We start from the raw sequence: 21573 nt of genomic DNA, 5'->3' as shown, positions 1-21573 counted from the left end.
ATTCTAATGTGTCTGTTTGTTCGTATGTAAGTAAAATTATCAAATTTTCTGTAATCAGTATTTTACCACTTTAACATGAAATATTAACGGTAGATACTCAGCCTATATTTAGAATTATTTATTTTTATTTTAATATTAATGCGCTACAGATAACAGAAAACTAGTACACAATCATTAAGTGTAATTATTATATACTACAGTATACACATGAGTACAGTTAACTATAATATGATGCAGTGTCGGCGCCACGAGCGGGCCCTAGGGGGCATGGCCCGGCCACTTGAGTCACTGTGCCCCCTTACTTCTCAAAATAATAATGAACTTAATATTTTTAAAAAATGTGCTGCAAATACATTTGGTTATACAATGAATACTGATTAAAATTCGGAGTATAATTAATAAAAACCTAATAATTAAAATACTAACCCACAATGCAATGCTAACATATGAAGTGGATTTTGGCATGTTGGCTTTCAATAAGACTTAAAGCATTAACCCATAATTGTTTATTATTGTCATTGTAAACACTTAAAGATAAATGTGACTTATATGTTTGTTTCAGCAACAGCAGTTTGACAGATTAAGAGTCCTCGCCTTTTAACACTTGTCCTTGCAAAGCACAATGAATAAAAATGTGAATTGTGCACCATCTACCGAATCACTCAGTAACTGGCACAAGTATTTGAATAGCACAATGGACATCTACAAACTTCATTTAAAGAGTATACTTAGAAGGATCAAGGCCTATGTAAAAAAATACTTTAGTATACTAAAGTAAATTGCTGTATAAACTAGTATGTAACTTACTGTCGTATTTACTATAATTCACTGGTAAATGCTGTGCTATACTTAAATATTACTATCTAGAAAGTTTACAACGCTTTATTATAATAAATACTAAAAAATATACATAGTATTTTTTTATGTGGGAGTCGTCAAATTTAGGGGGATTGGGGCGGAAGAAGCGAGAGAATAAATGGGTGACGTCATCAGCAAACACTGTAACATTATTGTATCCACTGTATATCTCAGAATAATAGACGCTCGTGGTATCAACAGTACACGAGCCATCCAGATCATCCCATGGCCGTTTTATATCTGTGCCTGTCAAGATGATAAAAAACTTATCATGGAATTTAAATGGAGTTTAATCTGTGTGATTTACTGTGAGCGCTAAGGTGAGATATTACACGTTTTTAATGTTGTTGCGATCTAGTGTGTTTTGAATAAAAATGATCTTAGAAACACGACAGTGCACAGTACAAGTTGTTGTTGAATTGGTGTTTTCTCTCTCAGCAAGTCTGTTTGTAGTTATAGTCTAGTCTGATTATTATGTAACTTTGCGCTCCGCTCCCAGAGCTTGACGTTCACGTGGGCTTACGTACAGCAAAACAGTTCAGAAGAGATGTAGCAACTGCATAGAGTACTTGTTAGTCATCCTGTTAGTTATTTCTGGAAACAACAAGGGAAGTTGGCTATAAAGTGTATCTATGGCGTTGATTCATACATGGTAAGAAGATGCTTTAAATAGTTAAACTTGCTTTACATATTTTGTTTACATATTTTTAAACTTCAATTATTATAGTAAAGTAGTATACGGTAGTAGGCTATATTATAGTAATGAATACACATTGTACATACTCTACTATTCTAACTAGTGAATTGATAAAGTGTTGGAAACAATGTAGTAAAGTACTTAATGGTAAAGTTCAAAACATAAGTATCTAGAAATTGTAATTCACTTAGTAAATACTACAGTAATTATTATCTGGACTTAAATGAATTATGGTGGAAAATATTATATTGCACTATAAGGGGTCTTATAAAGGTATGTGTGAGTATTTGTTTTCACATTTTCAACCCGGAGGACTGCGTCCTGTACAGAATGTTAAATATTTGATTGTGAAACCTTGAGAAGGGAAGCAGTGTTGTAATCTCTGAGATATTCAGTTTGTCTGGCATGGAGTGTTTTTGTTTGGGAATGAACACTGGGAGATGTCAGATGTGTGTATTATGTATGAGTTGTGCAATGGCACCACTAATATACAACAAACAGATTATTCTTTGCCTATCACACCGGTGTAATTTGACCACTTTTACTGTTATTACAGTCACACAGGTCCTATGGAAAACAGCAGTGTTTATGTTAAGGTAAGTTACCATGTTATGTTATTATATATTAACTTTAACAGCATAGAAATGTTTTACATTCCAGTCATCATAGAAACTAACAGATCCTGGCCATTCTTTAATATTTTTTGCTTTGGTTTTCCGGTGATGTTTCTTCGCAAAGTGGTAGTGACACAGGATTTTAACACGTTGTTTTGTGTTATCTTATCCTATTTTATTTTTATGTTTTATTTTATGCTAATTTTAATAAATAAAAGGGACAACTCGAGATGTGTTAAAACAACACAAAGTGTGTTGTTCCAAAAATAACACAGAGATGTGTTAAGGACATCACACAAAATATGTTATTTTAACACATTCATTTTAAGAGTGTAAAAGTTTTGCCATTTAGCTGTAATTGAATTTAAAAGGGCTTGGACCGATGCCTGTGTCTTCAGAATGGTTGTGGACAAACTGGGTTACAGGCAACCAACTGTGCCAAATGTGCCTCTTTATTTTAGAGCAACTGAACATGGGCTCACATTTAAATAATGGCTCTTGACATTAGCACCCCTATTGTGCACAATAGTTATTTAACATTCAGGACATTTTCCCATAATCTAAGTACACTTATATCAATTTTATTGCTCTAGATATCCGAATGCACCAGGGCCTAGTTTCTGTTTGTAAGACTCCACAGAGGCTGTTGCAATGATGGATTGATCTTTTTAAACAGTAACACGATGATGTCACCTTAACAACTGAGTTTAGATGTGAGTCATGGCTTGAAAAGGGCAGTAGATGGTTCTCATGATTTCTCTGTGAACACTGAAAATGTTTTCACTTCCTTTAGTTTTCTCGAGAGACATGCCTGCTGAGTTCCCCATCGGAAAAGCTGAAGGAGGAGTTGGAGAAAGAGTTGAAACTGAGCAGCGATAACTTATCAAGTCATGGCTGGTATCATGGTCGCATACCTTGGGAGGTGAGCACATATTTTAAATCAGTTTTACAAAAATTTTATCAAGACCCATGGACATTTCTCAAGCGATCAGAATAAAGCATTCAATAGCCCCTTGGTATAATCATTTTTAATTGGTCAGTCCCTTTCATGGTACAGTTGTATAAATAAGACATCTTGATCTCTTCGTACACGGCATCCATTGTAAATGTAGCTTGCACGGGTTACAGTCCTTTTTATTTATGCAGTATTTCATCGACGAAAGAGCCCAATGTAGTTGTACGTAAGTCCTACGGTGTAACCTTGACGTCGTAGGCTACCGGTCTTTTTCATATATACTTCTGTGTCGCCGTCAATGTGTAATTACACATGCAGACTGCTAGTAGGCAGTAATTTTGGGGATGTGCGCGTCAGGCATAACAGAACTACGCACAGTCTACGTATAACCTACGACTATAAATTGCCACCTTGAGGATAAACCAATTACTGCAATAAAATAAAAAGGTGCACGTATTGGATATGCGGCTAAAAAAACACAGGCATTGTGCGTACAAATACTAGCACTGTTGAATATAATCGTTTTTACGCTGCATTGTGATGCTAATGTGAATGATTACTGCATCGATGCATAAAAGCAAATAATCAATCATTAAAAATGATGTGTTCGCGTGTTTCTCTTTCTAGCATGCGTCTCTCTCCTAAAGGAAAACTGAACCATTTTCAATATTTTACTATGTTCTTACCTCAACTTAGACAAATTAATACATAGTGGATAAAAATGAGCCCTATATTGTATGCAGAAGAACACTTAGTTTGCAGCACTTCGACCTCAGGCGCAGTAATATTGAGGGAAGTTTGTGCGAGGAGTGATGAAGTTACTGCACGCCGAGGTTAAAGTGTTGCAAACTAAGTGCTCTCCTGCCATTCAAAAATAATTCTCAGTTTTATCCGCTTAAGAAATCGCCACGTTTTAAATAGGGAAAACATGGAAGTGTTTGGTGGCTTCTAAATTCATCCCTGTTTGGATCCTAAGGAATGAATGGGGCTAGGCTAAATGCTAACACATTCATGACGTGCTGTACAAAGATTAAGTGTAAGCATTAAAAAAAAATAGGGATGTATTAATCTGTCTAAGTTGAGGTAAGAACATAGTCAAATATTGAAAAACGGTGGAGGTTTCCTTTAAGACATATTAAAGATGCCACATTGCGCCTTATCAATAAAGTGCGCATCTCTGTATTAAAGAGCACCTATTGTCCGATTTTTACATTTCCTTTGGCGTGTAGGTGTGTATTAGTACATGTTAACGATAAGTAAAAGGTACAAACACCAAAGTAAACGATGATGCGAGTTATCGTCTCCAACGTAAATTTCTTTTCTTGGACTACAACAAACACAAGGATTTTAAGCAACAGTTTGGATTGGTGATGTAGACAAGACTGACATTATCATAATTCCTCCCGTAAATTAACTCCTGTTAGCATTGTATTGTGGCCGAATCTTTGAAACATGGTAAGGAGCGTCACATTAGAGGTATTAGGGCCAATCACAACATTCCGATTAGCTGGTCAATCAGGGACACAGAGTTGTTCAAATCTGGAGCTACAAAAATGTGGAAAATAATGTGTTTTTAACCATAAACCACGTGAACACATTGTATTATACCAAATACACAAAATAATGTTGTTTTTAGCAACAAAATAGGTGCTCTTTAATGCTGGGTTTTGACAAGAAAGATTAGAATAGGCTGCAAAAATAAAAGTATGCATCTGTGCAGTAAAATAAAAAATTGACAATGCAATAAGATATCGGATTAAATTGAACCGTCAACATAATAATTGTAATGCAACCATGAGACTAGTGACGCTACTATTCTGATGATAAAATTGTACTGCATGTAGACCCCTTTGTAGGCCTAAGACACCCAAGACATTAAGGGTGCTACCTAACTCCAGGCTCCTAACCACTCTGTCATGGTTTGTATTGGGAATTGCAATAATAAACATTTGACACTGCGTTATCTCTTTCATATTTCAATGTTTTTTGTTTAAATTTGTTGTATTAAATTAATTAAATTCAATCATTTTTTTGCACACAGGTGTCCGAGTCTCTAGCGCAACAGAATGGGAATTTTCTTGTCCGTGACTCCCTCACTAGCATCGGTGACTATGTCTTAACCTGCTGCTGGAACCAAAAAGCTTTGCATTTCCTAATCAGCAAAGTTCTGCTCCGATCTCACGACGGATACAGTCGAGTGCAGTATGTTCTGGAGGGGGAAACTTTTGATTCGGTGCCGGCGTTGGTTCATTCCTATGTTGTAAATCCAAGGCCTCTGACGAAGCAGAGTGGCGCCTGTGTTTACACACCAGTTAACAGGACACTTCCACTAAGATATCTAGAGACCATGTTTGGGTTGCCAAGTGTGGAGAACAGTCCAGTAAACTCACCCACCAGGAGGAGGGGAAGCCAAAAGATGAGAGACAGCGTAACTGTGACAGAAGCTTTGGAAATTGACTTGATAAGTCCACAGAGGTAAACACTGCGATATTAATTGTTTTGGCAATCATGATTGTGCATACACAAGAATAAAAAAATGTAAGTTCTTGAAATGTTTTTGTCAAGCTATATGGTGAACCTTAAACATCATTTTGTTACACAAAAGGTTCTCTGTAATGGAGAAAAGTTTGGCAGACTTTAGAAATGTTGTTGTTGTTTTTATTAAAGGTTTTTCTTGGGGACCAAAAATTAAAAATATTTACATAAAAATAACCTTTTTTTTTAATAATTACTTTTCATAAAGTTTTTTAAACACTCCTTTTTGCCTGCCATCATGCAGACTATAAAATAGCCCCGCCCCAAACACATGCTATTGGTGAAGCTAGTATTGCTGATGGTATTGCTGATTGCACAAAAACAGCCATGTTATAAATGCACGTGCGCTTATATTTTTATTCTACACTGAAAAAATTATTCATTCAATTTACTCAATTTTTTTAAGGTAAGTGGTCTCAATCAATTTATTTAAGCTACATTTAAACAAAAGTTTTTTTATAAATTGATTGTTACCACTTTACCTTAAAGGAGACATATCATGCTAAATCCACTTTCTTGGCTCTTAAATGCATTTTGTTGTATATTTGTAGTGTTTATAAGTACATAAAAGTTGAAATTAGTCTCTTCAGGTGCTTTGTTGATATCTTTATATTCTGTTTTGGTCATATTTTCCAACCGGTTCTGATTTTCCTATTATCTATTACGTTTTTTGAACAATTACGTCACACTATTTGCAGCGGAACTGCTAAATAAGGACATCGACTTCCAGCCCAACACTACGAGCAATCCGCCATTTTATATTTCTCGCTGCGATATTGTAGTCCAAGCTCAAGGATGCAGAAGTTACGAGAGCGTAAGAAATGTACTCACATCTGTGGGTAAAGTCATTTTTGTGTGCCCGAGGCACTTTAAGGATAACTACTTCACCAATCTCCGCCAGTATAAAGAAGGAATTGCCGATAGACTTCGTCTGATTGAGGGGTCAATTACTTCTATCTTTGGAGACGACGAGCAGAGCACTTCGGTAAGCAGTTTATAACTTAAAGTAAAAAAGTAAAGTACACGGTGGTCATGGTTTAGCAGTGCTGTTTCTCACTTCGAAGGCTGCAGCCTGCGGAGATCGCTTTTGGGCATCAAGCCTGGTTTAAGTTAACTGAGCATTACATTTGCAAGTCATGAGCATATTACAACAACTTACGATTAACTAAGAATAATAGTAAACTTTATAATTGTTAATATTCTGAAATAAGACCGTCTTGATGACGTATGCAGCCTAGATATGCGACCTCCGGAGGCTGCAGCCTCACACCATTGCGATACCTCCATATGAAGACGTTGTTCTGCAGGTTCGTCGTCTTCATTTTCCTCTCAGTCCGTTTCCGACTCTGGCGCGAACATATAAGGCTGGATGGACAAGTCTTCCGTTGTTGACATTTTGTGAATAACGAGTAAATTAAAAGTTTCTGTGCAGCTAGATAATCGTATCTCTGCTATAAAACTACAAAAATGGCCGAACGGGGTGGAGTTTAACCGAGTGTCACCTCTGCAACCTTGAGAGGGGGCAGGGTATGACGTGCATTTAAAAAGACAGTACCAAAACGAGTTGCTCTCAGATGTACATCAGAAAAGGTGTAGAAAGGGGGCCTGTGGGGCTATAATAATGAGGAATTCAGACCCAAGCATTGCAGTTTCGCTTTACATAGACCACAAATAGATGATTTATATGTAAAAAGGACAGATTTAAAAGCATGATATGTCTGCTTTAAAAAAAAATTGTAAATTGAATGAATAATTTTTTCAGTGTATATTCCTAAATTACAAATATTGCACATTTCACATTAAAAATATAATAAACAAATCTCGTCCTATAATTTTTGGAGTTGTGATTTAATGACTGATTATATTTTGCTTTATTACACAGTGAAGTGGCGAGGAGTTTTGATGCCACCTTAGAGCAACACGTCGTGGTGACTTCATCCCCAACTTTAATGAACACACGTAAGCTTAAATACATTCCCATTAAAGAGATAGTTCAGCCAAGAATGAAAATTACCCCATGATTTTCGCACCCTCAAGCCATCCTCCCTGTATATGATTTTCTTTTTTCAGATGAACACAATAAGAGCTAAATAAGAAAATGTCTAGAATGTTCCAAACTTTATAATGGTAGTAAATGGTGCTTCTGATTGGAAGCCTAAAAAGGTGCATCCATCCTCCTGAGAAGAAATACACCTGGCTTCATGGGGTTAATAAAGGTCTTCTGAGCACACTCGATTTTGTAAGAAAAATATCAATATTTAAAACTTTATAAACTAAAATAACTAGCTTCCGGTACAACCAATGCACGTTCACAAGAAATTGTGTTTCCAGCATGAGACATAGTTGCAAAAGCAGAAGCGCAGACAAAAAACGCTTCCTGTTAAAACCAAGTTTTATATTTTTATTTCCTGATGGGCTTCAAATCAAAAGCACCAATTACTTTCATTATAAAACTTGGAACACCCAGATAGCATGTAACCATTGAAAAAAAGTTAAAAATCGTTGATTTTTCAATGTTTATACCATTGAATCAATATCACGTTTGCACCCTTCATTAATATTGAAAAAATATTGAAATTTCAACAAATCACCATTATCGTGATCAGTGTTTGCTTTAGTTGGGCCTTTGACTCTTGTGTTAAATGGTAAGTTTTCTTTGGCTGTTGAAGCAGTGTTTTAAAATACATCTGCTATTGCAAAGAAAACAAAGATTGAATGTTATCAAGTAGTTTAATTCTTGTAGATATACCTAAATAATATAAATGAAATACTGTTAAAGATGTGTAAGAAATGGAAATTACATTACTATTGGAAGCAGTGTCTGTTATTTTGAGGATTACAAAAATACTTAGAAGGTTAAAGTACCGAATCTATCTCTGACATCATGAATCGGTCTATGAATCTCATCAATGGTGACGATTGATGAAAGCTTTAACAAAAGAAAGCTTCATGCTGCAATGCATGCTGGATATCATCGTAGTACTAAACTAATTTATCACTCCCAGCATGCATTGCAGTTGATCGTTTTATCTGAATTTGTTTGATGATTGTCACCATTGTTGAGATTTGTTGGATGAGTAATGATGTCTGAATGTGTCAGCATTTTTTCACTTTTTACAAACCAATTATAATCGTCAAAAATGGATCAACATAATCATGTAAAGCAGCTTCATTTTATAGATATATATCTTGACATCTTCAATTTGAAACACATCTTTCTTTTCCAATGCACATGTGTTTCTACATAAACACATACAAACACTAAAAAAAGAAAAAAAGATTTAACTTAATGAATGTCAAGGGTCAAGGACCCAACTAAAGCAAACATTGATCACAATAATGGTGGTTTGTTGAAATTTCGATATTTTTTTCAATATTAATGGAGGTGCAAACCTGATATTGATTCAATGCAATTGACATTGACGAATCAACTGTTTTAACATTCTTTCAATGGTTTCATGCTATCTGGGCAGCCAGGACATTTTCTATCTCTAATTGTGATTGTCTGATAAAAGATAATCATATACAGTACTGTGCAAAAGTCTTAATCCACTACCACAAGATTTCTTGTTTTAGAAGTTTTAATGTCTATCCATATTTATTTTTCAATCTATTTTATTAAGATACAAACAGAAAATACAGGAAATATGTACAAAAAATTTAAAATTACATTTTCAGGAATAAATGTTTTCTTTAGGCATTGTCTGTGTTTAGTGTGACCTTTCTTGGCACTAAACACATCTTGAGCGTTTTTGAGCAGAATTATTTTAAAAGACTAATTTCTTTAAAATTAGAAATTAGGATTTAATTTTATTTAGGTTTAAGAGATCCTGCAGTTTCCTGCTATTGCTCAAGTGGAAGGGGAGTTTACCCTAAAAACTTGACACATCAGTTTACAATTTTATACAGTTTTTCCTGTATTTTCTGGATGTATTCTATTAAAGAGACTGAGAAACAATGGTATATATGATCACTATAACATTGCAAAAACAACAAACTTAATTCTGGCATGGTGGCCTAAGACTTTTGCACAGTACTGTAAATCGAGGATGGCTTAAGCGTGAGTAAATCATGGGGTAATTATCATTTTTGAGTGAACTATCTCTTTAAATCCAAGATCTTTATGTTTTTTGTTTGTGTGAGAATTCAGTCCTCTGATTGTGCATTCTGCGTTCGTCTACAGTGACCAGGCGGAGACGTAGCCCTTCAGAAAACAGAAAGTTTGTTATAGTCCCTTCATCACCTGTTCTCCAACATTCCAGTGAAATCCGGCTCTGTTCTTCGCCTCCCGAGAACACTCTTATCTGTTTGGAACCGACACTAAATCTTCTCTCCGCTATGACACATTCCCGTCAAAATATTAACAGAGAGTCTATTGATCCACAAATTGACCGAACAAAAGGACCCGTGGTTGGAGATCTTCCTTCTGTAAGACAAGACATACAGGCTTTGGATTGCATAGAGGAGTATGAGGATGATTATCTTGTGCCTTTCACCATGGAAACAGCTTCCTGTTTCAGAGCCAGTTCATACCAGTCACCACTGCTGCCCGCGGAAAATAAACCTTTGGAGACTCGATTACTGAAAAGAGTGAAGGACATCCTGTTTAAAGTTGATGTTAGGACAATGGCTATGCATATCACTAAAGCCGACTGCATGGTACGATAGGTTTGGTTTTATTTATTTAGGAAATCATTTTTACACTTAAAGAGATAGTTCACACAAAAATGCAAATTACCCCATGATTTACTCAACCTCAAACCATCCTCAATGTATATGATTAGCTTTTTTCAGATGAACACAATCAGAGTTATATTAGAAAATGTCCTGGCATTATGTCGTACACTGGAAACGCACTCTCTTGTGAACCTAGAAGATAGATATTTAAGTTTGTAAAGTTTTTAAAAAATATATTTTTCTAACAAAATCGCATTGATCGACAAGGCCTTTATTAACCCCCTGAAGCCATGTGGATTACTTCTGTGATGGATGGATGGACACTTTTGGACTTTAAATCAGAACTGTACTACCATTATAAAGCTTGGAACAGCCAGGACATTTTCTAATATAACACTGATTGTGTTTGTCCAAAAAAAGATAATCATATACATTAACTCTTTCACCCCCAGCGTTTTTTTTTAAAGTTGCCAGCCAGCGCCAGCGTTTTTCATGATTTTCACCAAAGTTTAATGCATTCCAGAAAATGTTCTTCTTTAAATATATAAACATACAATATATCAAATGAAAGAACAGACCCTCTGCTTTCAAACAAAAAAAAAACGTTTCATCCTACCTTCAGTGGTTCTTTTGTAATCAGCTTTTGAATATGGGTAGGTTTCCGCAAAAACACCACATTTTGAGCAAAAAGCAGAGATAATTCAATTTTTGTGACGGACTTTTCATAGAGATCCCATTCAGAGCGATCTTTAAAACAGACACGGACATGCAGCAGTTAGCCATAGGGCAATACTTCCGGGTTTAAAAAGTTGCGGAAGTGCGCCACCTGGTGGATAATAGCGGTATTGCGGAAAGACTGAAAATCTCGTCATTGGCGGGGAAGCGTTTTCTCTTAATTGACGAGATATCTAATTTTTGGGTGAACTAACCCTTTAACAGCTGGTCACATTAGACTATGAATATGCAAAAAAAATTCAAACATTGGTGCGAATACGGGCAGGGAGCATTTTGTCCACGTAGAGTGACCGCCCCTTTACTCTATTTTGCACTTTAGTTTGTATATTTTTTACCTAGCCTGGCTCTGCTAAACCTTTAATAAAAATGTGCATCTCTACACTGTAAAAAAATTATTTGTGGTCTTAATTTTTTGTTAAATATGCTCATTTTCCAGCTCCCCTAGAGATAAATATAAAAATTTTACCGCTTTGGAATCTATTTAGCCGATCTCTTGGTCTGGCGGTCCCACTTTTAGCATAGCTTAGCATAATCCATTGAATCTAATTAGACCATTAGCATTGCGCTCAAAAATAACCAAAGAGTTTCGATATTTTTCCTATTTAAAACTTGACTATTTTGTAGTTACATCGTGTACTAAGACTGACGGAAAATTAAACGTCCGGCGTAATAATCAAGGACTTTGTTGGGTGTACCAGGCGCAATGATATTTTCTAGGTCGATATGACTAGGAACTATAATCAAGGAATGTGCTGCCGTACCATGGCTGCAGGAGGGGCAATGATATTACGCAGCACCCGAAAATAGTCCCCTGTTTTTGAAAGTTACCAAGGGGACTATTTTCAGGCGCTGTGTAATATCATTGCGCCTGTTACAGCCATGGTACGGCAACAAAGTCCTTGATTATTACGCTGGAATGAGAGTATAGTTCATAACCATATCTGCCTAGAAAATTACAACTTTAAATTTTCAACGACAGAAGGTAATGGGTAAAAATATCGAAACTCTTTGGTTATTTTTGAGCACGATGCTAAATGGTCTAATCAGATTTAATGGATTATGCTAAAAGTGGTACCACCAGACCCAGAAATCAGCTGAATGGTTCCAAAACTGTAAAAATCAAATGTTTAATTCTAGGGGAGCTAAAAATTGAGCATATTTTCAAAAAAAGTGGAGTGTCCCTTCAAAACAACATTTTACATTTTTGGGTGAAATATTCCCTTGAATATTAAGATTTATCCATTCATATTTATTTTTGTCAGGTTGCTCGAATCCTGGATGTACCTGATGATATTATGAAAAATATGGGGGTGAGTTCTGGTATGGAATTACTTACCCTTCCACATGGACATCGGCTCCGTCAAGACCTCCTGGAAAGGTTTTCCTCGATCTTCCTCTAGTTAATTCTTACTTTGAGATATCGATGATCAAACAACATAATTGTTTTCCATCTACCATCAGGTTCCACACCATGTCCATCATGTTGGCTGTTCAGGTGCTTGGCTGCACAGGAAGTGCGGATGAGAGAGCTGCGTTACTCCATAAAATCATCTCCCTCGCTTATGAACTCCAGAGCAACATGAGGAACATGTTTGGCTTTGCTGTAGCAATGAAATGTCTGGAATTCCCACAGGTATGGAAGATTGATCATTACCTCCAAAAATAAATGAAGAACATATATTTATGAGTAATAAATGAATGCTCTTATCAAAATGCTTTTCAGATCACACGCTTGGGAAAGACATGGGCGGTTTTGCGACAGAAATACACCGAAAGTGCTGTTCTTTATGAGAAAACCCTTAGACCCTCTTTGACGTCTATGAATGATGGAGAAGGTTTGCATTTACACTTATTTACACTTATAGACTAATTTAACTCAAGTTGCAAAATGTATATACCATAAACGCTTTCCTTTAAAGACATGGTAACAAACTGTGTTGTAGATATAAATGGACCTGCGGAGACAACACTGTTTCCTCACGTGCTCCCCCTGCTGTTCCTTCTTGAGAAGACTGCTGTGACTCTTGAGGAGTCAGAGTCATGGGAAAGTGTCGACACCGGAGTGGCCATGATCTTGAGCCATCTGGATACCGCACGTACGATTGCATGCAATGGGAGGATTTACAGTGCTAACGCTGAGGCCAAACTGCAGGGTAATGGGGTTCATAGCATAAACACTTTCTAATGGATTCACTTTTAAAAGAAAATTTTGCATTTAGTGAAGGAAATAAAACAGATTTAAAGGGGTAGTTCACTGAAAAATGAAAATTCTGTCATCATTAATTCACCCTCATTTTGTTTTAAACCTGTATAATGTCTTTGTTCTGCTAAATACAGATGAATGTATGTTGTAAAGTGTTTGTAACTAAGCCGATCTGGGGCACCATTGACTTTCATAGAAGGAAAAAATTATGCTATGGGGGTGAATGGTGCCCCAGAGCTTTTTTTTATTTAAATACATTCAAACAACTTGAGGTTGATGATGACGGAATTTTCATTTTTCAGTGAACTACCCCTTTAAGCTCATCAATGATGTCAGGTCAACCAGCTAAGTTCTCTTTTTCTCAGTTCTCAGATCAGGGCTGCGTTCAGCCCCGACAAAATGTTGCACAACATTTTTTAAATAGAAACGGTGATGCGTTAAACACCCTGTTATGATGACACAAGAGTTGCAACTAGGGTAGCTGAGAAGGCCATTCTTCGTGTTCTTTTTGAAACGTTTCCGGACCCTGATGAAATTGTTATAAATACGTGTTTAATACTGTAAAGTACGCACAATGTTACAGTCACTGCCCTTGCTGTCCAGAATAAAAGATAACATTCCTATTTGGACCCATTGTACGAGCTGTCTCTTTAGTACAGCCTGGTTTATTTACATGTTGCTGCTGATTGAGCTGCATTTCAGACACACCCACCAAACAAGAGAAAACGTATCTCAAACCGTATCTCAAACCGTTTCCAGGAAACATGTTGTTCAACCCGGAAACCGGAGCCAAATGTTACGCACCAGTTTGAACGTGCTCTAGATATGTGCTCTCATTGAAAAAGAAACATTTATATCGGGAACTTGTCCCTTTTTTAAACATTTTTTTTTCAACTTTATTTGAGATCGCCTGTCAAATGTACTATTAAGAGGCTGTGACATTCTCTTTTTATTGGGCAAAATCATTAAGCGCTGTGTAACTCATCAATATTTTGGTTTATTTTTGAAATCTGATTAAAGGATTAGTCCATTGTCTTAAAAAAAAAATCCAGATAATTTATTCACCACTGTGTCACTGTTGATGTTTTTCTTTGTTCAGTCGAGAAGAAATTGTTTTTAGAGGAAAACGTAACAGGATTTTTCTCATTTTAATAGACTTTAATGGACCCCAACACTTTAATGCGGTTTAAAATTGCAGTTTCAAAAGACTCTAAATGATCCCAAACGAGGCATAAGGGTCTTATCTAGTAAATCCATTGTCATTTCTGGCAAGAAAAATAAAAAAAATGCACTTTTAAAGCACAACTTTTCTTCTTCCTCCGGCTGTGTGACGCGCCAGCGCGACCTCACATAATTGCGTAATGACGTTGAAAGGTCACGTGTTACATATATGAAACGGTCCTCTTTCTCCACACTTGTAAACACTGGGGCGTAGTTTCGCATACGTCATCTGTGACCTCTTGACGTGATGACGTGTTACGTGAGGTCGCGTTGGTGCATCACACGCGGAGGAAGAGAGAAGTTGTGGTTTAAAAGTGCATATTTTTATTTTCTTGCCAAAAATGAAAATTGTTTCGCTAGATAAGACCCTTATGCCTCGTTTGAGATTGTTTAGAGTCCTTTGAAACTGCATTAAAACTGTTAAGTGTTGGGGTCCATTAAAGTCCATTAAAAAGAGAAAAATCCTGGAATGTTTTCCTCAAAAAACATAATTTCTTCTCGACTGAACAAAGAATGACATCAACATTTTGGATGACATGGTAGTGAGTAAATTATCTGGATTTTTTTTAAGAAAATGGACTATATATACACTACCATATAGACAGCTTAAAAATTTGGGTTAATTCAACTTAAAAATATTAGTTGATGACAAATTATAACTTTTTTGAGTCAACTCATATTTTTTAAGTTGAATAACCTTAATTTTTTTATTCAACCAGTTAACTTACATTTTTATTTTGAACCAACAGATCTTTTTTATAGGAGCATCAAAGTTTGATTTCACATTGATTTCAATCTTTGACATGATCTTACTCAGTCATTATTAAATATATAAAGATATTCAGCAAATCACAAAAAAAAAACAGGAAAAGGTTTTACAGGAAAAGGTCAAATGTATGCCCAAAGTTGACTACGCCCCTAGCTCTCCTGATCTTGCTATAAATGAAACAATGTTGAGTTATTTACCATTTGTGGTAAATTATACCCTCTTTTCAACGTTATTGCATGATATCAGGCTGTTGCTGAGTCATAAATTTGTATTCGCAGGATTTCAGGAGGAAGCAGATGTTTGGGAGGTGTTCCTCACAGAGTTTCAGATGCGTCTGCTGTGGGGGAGCCATGGCGTGGAAAGAAATCAAGATGACCGTTTTGCAAAGTTTGATGAAGTGCTGTCAGCTCTGTCAAACAGGCTGGAGCTTTCAGCAACATGACAAATTTATAGATAGAGAAGAATTTATGTCTGCAGGGGATGTGTGTTTGCCACTTAACTTATTTGATTTTCAGTGTTTTATATGTTTACATATATTTTAAAGAGAACGTAACTGGCATATCTATCTTTGTAATGTTTTAGCTATTAACTCAGATGTACGTGTTTAATTGCACTGTTATTGGTTTATAATAAATGAAAACAAATAGTGGGTAATATTTACTCATTGGTACACTTTCTTAGATTTAACTTTTGTAGATTTTATCCCTACTATTTTATACACATACTTACACAGGTGTTTTATTAATAAATCCAGACTGATGGTTTGTACTTATTTGATTTTTTTAAGTCATGTTACGTTAAGCTACTTTTCCAGAATAAAAAAAGTTTATTTATCTGTGTATCATTGATACTACCCTGCAGTCTTTTTTGCGGTTCTATCTAACTACGTTAAATTTTAACAAGTCAAGATTCCAGAAGAATGAATCACATTGCCTAGGTATGATCAAGAGACCAATAAATTACACTATAAAAAATTTTATCTATGCAGCTGTTTGGCAATAACTTACTTTAGATTTAAATGTTATTTACTGGCAACAGTTTGTTTAAAGTTAAATGAACATTAAACATTAACAAGTCTTTATCTTTACAGAATAAAACTATAAAATAACAGCCTCATGCAAAGCATTCTATTATTTATTTAACATTAAACACACTGTCTCCCATTAAACTCTTCTCATATGTAAATTAGTGTCAAAATCTTAGAACCTTAGTAATTATTAAAGTATAACTATTAAAGTTTGTCCATTTAATATAGTTAATACTTGTAGTTTATAGACTAGGTCTACTACACTAAGGAAGTAATAAATAACAACGTTATTTTGTCGTTTCTGTGACGACATTTAATGTTTCGTCCCCTTCGTCAGTGCCTTTCAAGGTCGCTAAAACACAGATTAGTATTCGCACTGTCTTTCACCGAGAAAGGGAGTATGTCGCCCTCTAGCGGCCGAGCTGTGTTTCGCTTCAAGAAACGCACACTGTCCACACCAACTCCAAGAAAATCTCCCCCAAAATGTAAAAAAATACAGTATGTAAACAAGTTATTGAAATATTAACTTGTGTGTTTGTTCCCGTTAAGCTTACATGGAATACATATTTAAAGTTTGATTTGCTTTGACTGCCATATAACAAAAATCGCTATAAATAGGCTATTATTGTTTCAATGCTGTATGACTGCAACATATTTAAGGTTTGATCATCAACTGATGTGTTTTAAATTATTACGTCTGCATCAGTTAAAGTGTGTGTTTCAAGTTGAGTTTTCACTTTGTTTGGTGGATTTTATTTATGTATGGACTTTATTATAATTATTATTATTATTATTTTTATATTATTATAAAATAATTAGATAATATTCCATTAAAGGGGACATTTTAAGCTGTAAAATAAAGCTTTGGTGTCCCCTGAGTACGTATGTGAAGTTCTAGCTCAAAATATCATATAGACCTAGATCATTTATTATAACATGTTAAAATTGACACTTTGTAGGTGTGAGCAAAAATGTGTCATTTTGGGTGTGTCCTTTTAAATGCAAATGAGCTGATCTCTGCACTAAATATCAATTATCCCCTTCTGACATCACAAGGGGAGCCAAATTTCAATGATCTACTTGCAAGTAATGGTTTACCAAAACTAAGTTACTGGGTTGATCTTTTTTACATTTTCTAGGATGATAGAATCACTGGGGACTCAATTATAGCACTTAAACAGGGAAAAGTCAAACTTTCGTGATATGCCCCCTTTAAGATTGCCTAACCGCCTTATCGCTAGATGGGGATAGTGACGCACAAACAGCAAGGAATTGTTCACAACAGCATCAAACGCCCACAAGCACACAAGCGTTTCTTATCAAAAGCTTTATTTATCCTTGAAATCCTTGTGGTTAAAAGAACGACGTTTCATTTACATTGTAATATGTACCGCCTTATCGCAAGGTGGTGATAGTGAGTCATCCCAAGAAGGAGGCTTCATTCTGTGGTGACGTTTTTGTTAGAGGCGTAACGTCCGCAGTGGGCGTTTTTCTTGTAGTCCAACAGGATGCAGACGGACTTGGATCATGGGGCTGCACTCGGAAGCAATCGCTACCATGATATTTACACTTTTGTTGATTTATTACACGTCCTTATGTGCCGGTTTTGAGATGAAGACTATTTATTGTACATTATCTGACAGCTGCGACTGTGATTTTAAGCCAGATATAAAGGGTAAGGCGTTATCAACGGCCACCTCATCAGACAGCTAACATTAGCTTCTGTTGTGTACATACATGCAGTGTCAAAATAACTCACTTTTTCATCATTATGTCCAAGAAAGTTTATCGTTACGAGAATGTTTATTCATGATGTACTTCATCGACGTTAAAATCCCCATTTTACTCTACATAAGATAAGCAACACCAAAAGTCATCTAAAGTTACTATCTAACGTGCTATTGCTTTCCTTTATGTTTTAAGGGTCATGTTGAATTGGTTATAGTGATATCACTACACATTACGCTCATATTATTAAGTAATAACATTTAATAGATCTGTCAAAAGAAGTTCACGAAGTCTTGAGTGATGTTTGGGCATGCGCAGTGTAGCAGCCTTACTGTCCAACGTGTTCAATACAACTCTTCTTCTGCTTTAACAGGGTTAGAGTGGGACCTTTTTAAAAACCTTTATGGTCAACATATGGTTCAGGACATTGTTTCGGAAGCAGTGGTGAATTTTTTACAGGATGAAAACCCGGAGAGACCACTGGTGCTGTCTTTTCACGGAGCATCTGGGACTGGGAAGAGTCTGGTCAGCTCTATGGTTGGTCGGCATATCTATGGAACCGCTATGGGCAGTCCATACATCCATCAATATGTTCCCACATTACACTTTCCATCAGCTGACCGGGTCCAACAATACAGGGTACCGCTGTTACCACACATTTTTTGCCGTGCTGTATATTGAATCAATAGAATTCAGTGCTACTCTACAATATTGTAACACATATTGACCACAGCATTTATTGATGGTTTGACTGTCTTGTATTTATTTGTACCTTTTCGTTTTGTTCACAGTCAGATCTGAAGAAATGGGTGGAGGGAAACCTAACAGCTTGTGCTCGATCGATTTTCATTTTTGATGAGATGGAAAAGATGCCACCCGGAGTGATTGATGTTTTAGAGCCACATTTAGGCCCCTTTCATGTACTTTTTCAGACAAACTACCGCAAGGCGATTTATATCTTCATAAGGTAAATCTGAATGACTTAAAGTATTGGCTTAAAGAAGGCTTTCATGTTTTTTGTCTAATAACAATGTGTTTGTCAATCCAGCACTATAGGTCAGGACGTCATTAATAAACTTGCATTGGAGAGCCAAAAAGCAGGAAGAGATCGAGAGGAAATTCGTCCTGAAGAGCTGGATGAGCTCATAGCTGATGCTGCGTACAATACCAGTAACAGTGAGTGTCGTAGATCTTCAGTAATGTTTCTGCAATGCTTTAATGTTGTATTTACAGTAAACAGATGCCATAGAAAGCAAATAATGTTTAGTTATCTGATTCTTTAAATCAAGCAGTTTTAAGTTGATCAATATTCTGTGAATTATCTTTTGTTCTCCTAGGTGGATTTTACAAATCCAGAATTATTACAAAAAAACTTATTACCCGTTTCGTGCCTTTCCTACCCCTTCGACAACGGCACGTCGTGCGCTGCGCCCAAAGGGAGCTCTGCCAGCGTGGAGAGTGTCGTCGTGTAGATGTGGCATCGTCAGTAGGGGGCGCCATGATTTACATGCCACAGGACAGCCCATACTTCTCCAGCACTGGGTGCAAATTAGTGCCGGCTAAAGTGAACCTGTTCCTTTGAGGACCGGAGAAGAAACAATTTTAGGACCTTAAAAACAATTGTTTAAACAGCTCTGCAGATTAAGAGGGCAAGCCCTTTGGGTAATGAAAACCTGAATTGTGGATTTGGGGACGTTTTCTCAGTTACATGTCATGTGGCTGGGTTTGGATGAAGAGGAATGAACGGCAATAAGGCATTTTCTCATATCTGAGTGTTTGAAACGCTCTCCAAGATATTGATAGTTAATTATAAATTAAATGCTTTTTGTAATTATTTATTTTAGGAGATATTTGTGATGTATTTAAGATATTAGCCATAAGGTGGCAGAAGTGCCTGCTCAAAGAAGTTGTTTCTTTTTCTGCTTTTTTAATTTTATTTAATATGCATGTACATTATGTGGAATAGCCTTTTCTTTTGGTGTTAAAGGGACGCTCCACTTTTTTAAAAATAGGCTCATTGTTTAGCTCCCTAGAGTTAAACATTTGATTTTTACCGTTTTGGAATCCATTCAGCTGATCTCTGGGTCTAGCGGTACCACTTTTAGCATAGCTTAGCACAATCCATTGAATCGGATTAGACCATTAGCATTGCGCTAAAAATAACCGAAGAGTTTTGATTTTTCCTATTTAAAATGTGACTTTTCTGTAGTTACATCATGTACTAAGACTGATGGAAAATTAAAAGTTGCAATTTTCTAGGCAGATATGGTTAGGACTATACTCTCATTTTGGCGTAATAATCAAGGACTTTGCTGCTGTAACACGGCTGCAGCAGACGTAGTGATATTACGCACTGCCCGAAAATAGTCCCCTTGGACTATATCTGCCTAGAAAATCGCAACTTTAATTTTCTGGCAGTCTTAGTTCACGATGTAACTACAGAAGAGTCAAGTTTTAAATAGGAAAAATATCGAAACACTTAGGTTAATTTTTAGCGCAATGCTGATGGTCTAATCAGATTCAATCGATTATGCTAAGCTATGCAAAAAGTGCTAGCGCCAGACCCGGAGATCAGCTGAATGGATTCCAAAACGATACAAATCAAATGTTTGGAAAATGAGCATATTTAAAAAAAAAGGGGGGAATGTCCCTTTAAATACGTTTACAAAATCAATCAGGGATCTAAGAAAGTGAAATGTAGCAGCCACTTTATGGTACCACATCATGATAAGCATCTCCTCTTTTTTTTTTTTGTCCGAAAAGCCACAAAGTCCCTTTTGTTTGAGGCATCTTGTCCATTTTAATTTTTTATTTAAAGTATGTTGAATTATTTTATTTCAGGTTTTTCTTCCCATTTTAATATCAGTGATACACTATTGGAGTAAATTACTGTTTTTATGGACTATACAGTAACGAAAATAATTAAGTTTTACTTCATTTCATTTTAGACCCTAGAGGAGAGTGATATGTGCACAATCAATTCAAAGCAAATTATGAAGTCATGATTTAAAACAATAATACTGATCAGAGATCGCATTCATGAAGTTCATCACCAAGTGGCCGGTGGTTTGTTCTACCATAGTTTTTACCACAATTCTACCATAATGTTAGTCCATATTGTTTACATTGTACAGTAAATTTGCACATTAATTTTAGATAAATCAATAAATCATTTTCATGATGTAGCTTTTTCATGAATGATCAAACTTTGAAGAATCAATTATTGACATTTTGTTATTTTGTGTTTTTTATTTTATTTGACCAGACTAAAATCTATCACTTATTTACACAACTGTGGCCTTTTTAATATTTTCTTTCAAAATCTGAATATGGGCGTTGCTCACCCCTTACTGTGTGAGCATGTAAGTGTGTTCAACATGGACTGAATGGTACAAAGACCTCCTACTATAGGTCCAATAGCTAATCTCCACCCTTCTTGCCAAATGATATTAAATGTTTCTCAGCAGGAAATGTTGGCAGGTGTTGGGTGGTCTGTTGACGTTCATTATAGGAAAGCTAGGGCTGTGAGGTGGACATTAATCTCTTTTTAGAGC

The 21573-nt window shown here is 36.0% G+C and overlaps 2 protein-coding genes across 4 annotated transcripts; both read left to right on the top strand.

Moving 5' to 3' along the window:
• Positions 1 to 1026: 1026 nt before the first annotated feature.
• Positions 1027 to 16108, top strand: sh2d3cb (SH2 domain containing 3Cb). 3 transcript variants are annotated; one of them, XM_065284344.1, is made up of 11 exons: positions 1027 to 1178; positions 2112 to 2151; positions 2963 to 3091; positions 5166 to 5599; positions 7542 to 7618; positions 9843 to 10318; positions 12334 to 12449; positions 12533 to 12704; positions 12795 to 12906; positions 13015 to 13224; positions 15543 to 16108. In XM_065284344.1, the coding sequence occupies exons 2-11, from the start codon at positions 2125 to 2127 to the stop codon at positions 15704 to 15706; spliced, it is 1917 nt and encodes a 638-aa protein (XP_065140416.1). In that variant the 5' UTR covers positions 1027 to 1178; positions 2112 to 2124; the 3' UTR covers positions 15707 to 16108. The 3 variants fall into 3 exon arrangements, with proteins under 3 accessions (XP_065140416.1, XP_065140417.1, XP_065140415.1); XM_065284345.2 differs by lacking the exon at positions 1027 to 1178 and adding an exon at positions 1355 to 1510 and having other exon boundaries at positions 13015 to 13167; XM_065284343.2 differs by lacking the exon at positions 1027 to 1178 and adding an exon at positions 1356 to 1510.
• Positions 16109 to 17784: 1676 nt separating this feature from the next.
• tor2a (torsin family 2, member A) lies at positions 17785 to 20142 on the top strand. The gene is made up of 5 exons (XM_065284356.2): positions 17785 to 17966; positions 18393 to 18658; positions 18811 to 18986; positions 19068 to 19195; positions 19357 to 20142. Exons 1-5 carry the CDS (start codon positions 17819 to 17821, stop codon positions 19599 to 19601), a joined length of 963 nt encoding a protein of 320 aa, XP_065140428.1. The 5' UTR covers positions 17785 to 17818; the 3' UTR covers positions 19602 to 20142.
• Positions 20143 to 21573: the final 1431 nt, after the last annotated feature.

This window comes from Paramisgurnus dabryanus, chromosome 5 (genome assembly GCF_030506205.2).
Source record: "Paramisgurnus dabryanus chromosome 5, PD_genome_1.1, whole genome shotgun sequence".
NCBI lineage: Eukaryota > Metazoa > Chordata > Actinopteri > Cypriniformes > Cobitidae > Paramisgurnus > Paramisgurnus dabryanus.
The sequence above is the reverse complement of the archived record's forward strand: the minus strand, read 5'-3'. Positions and strand labels throughout refer to the sequence as shown.

Bases quoted from the DNA above. Each gene is read 5' to 3' on its own strand.
- sh2d3cb (XM_065284343.2), top strand. From the start codon at position 1,491: ATGGCGTTGATTCATACATG. The intron at 1,511-2,111 runs GTAAGAAGATGC...CTGTTATTACAG, and splicing joins ATGGCGTTGATTCATACATG to TCACACAGGTCCTATGGAAA. The intron at 3,092-5,165 runs GTGAGCACATAT...TTTTGCACACAG, and splicing joins ATGGTCGCATACCTTGGGAG to GTGTCCGAGTCTCTAGCGCA.
- tor2a (XM_065284356.2), top strand. From the start codon at position 17,819: ATGGGGCTGCACTCGGAAGCAATCGCTACCATGATATTTACACTTTTG. The intron at 17,967-18,392 runs GTAAGGCGTTAT...CTGCTTTAACAG, and splicing joins TTTTAAGCCAGATATAAAGG to GGTTAGAGTGGGACCTTTTT. The intron at 18,659-18,810 runs GTACCGCTGTTA...TTTTGTTCACAG, and splicing joins ACCGGGTCCAACAATACAGG to TCAGATCTGAAGAAATGGGT.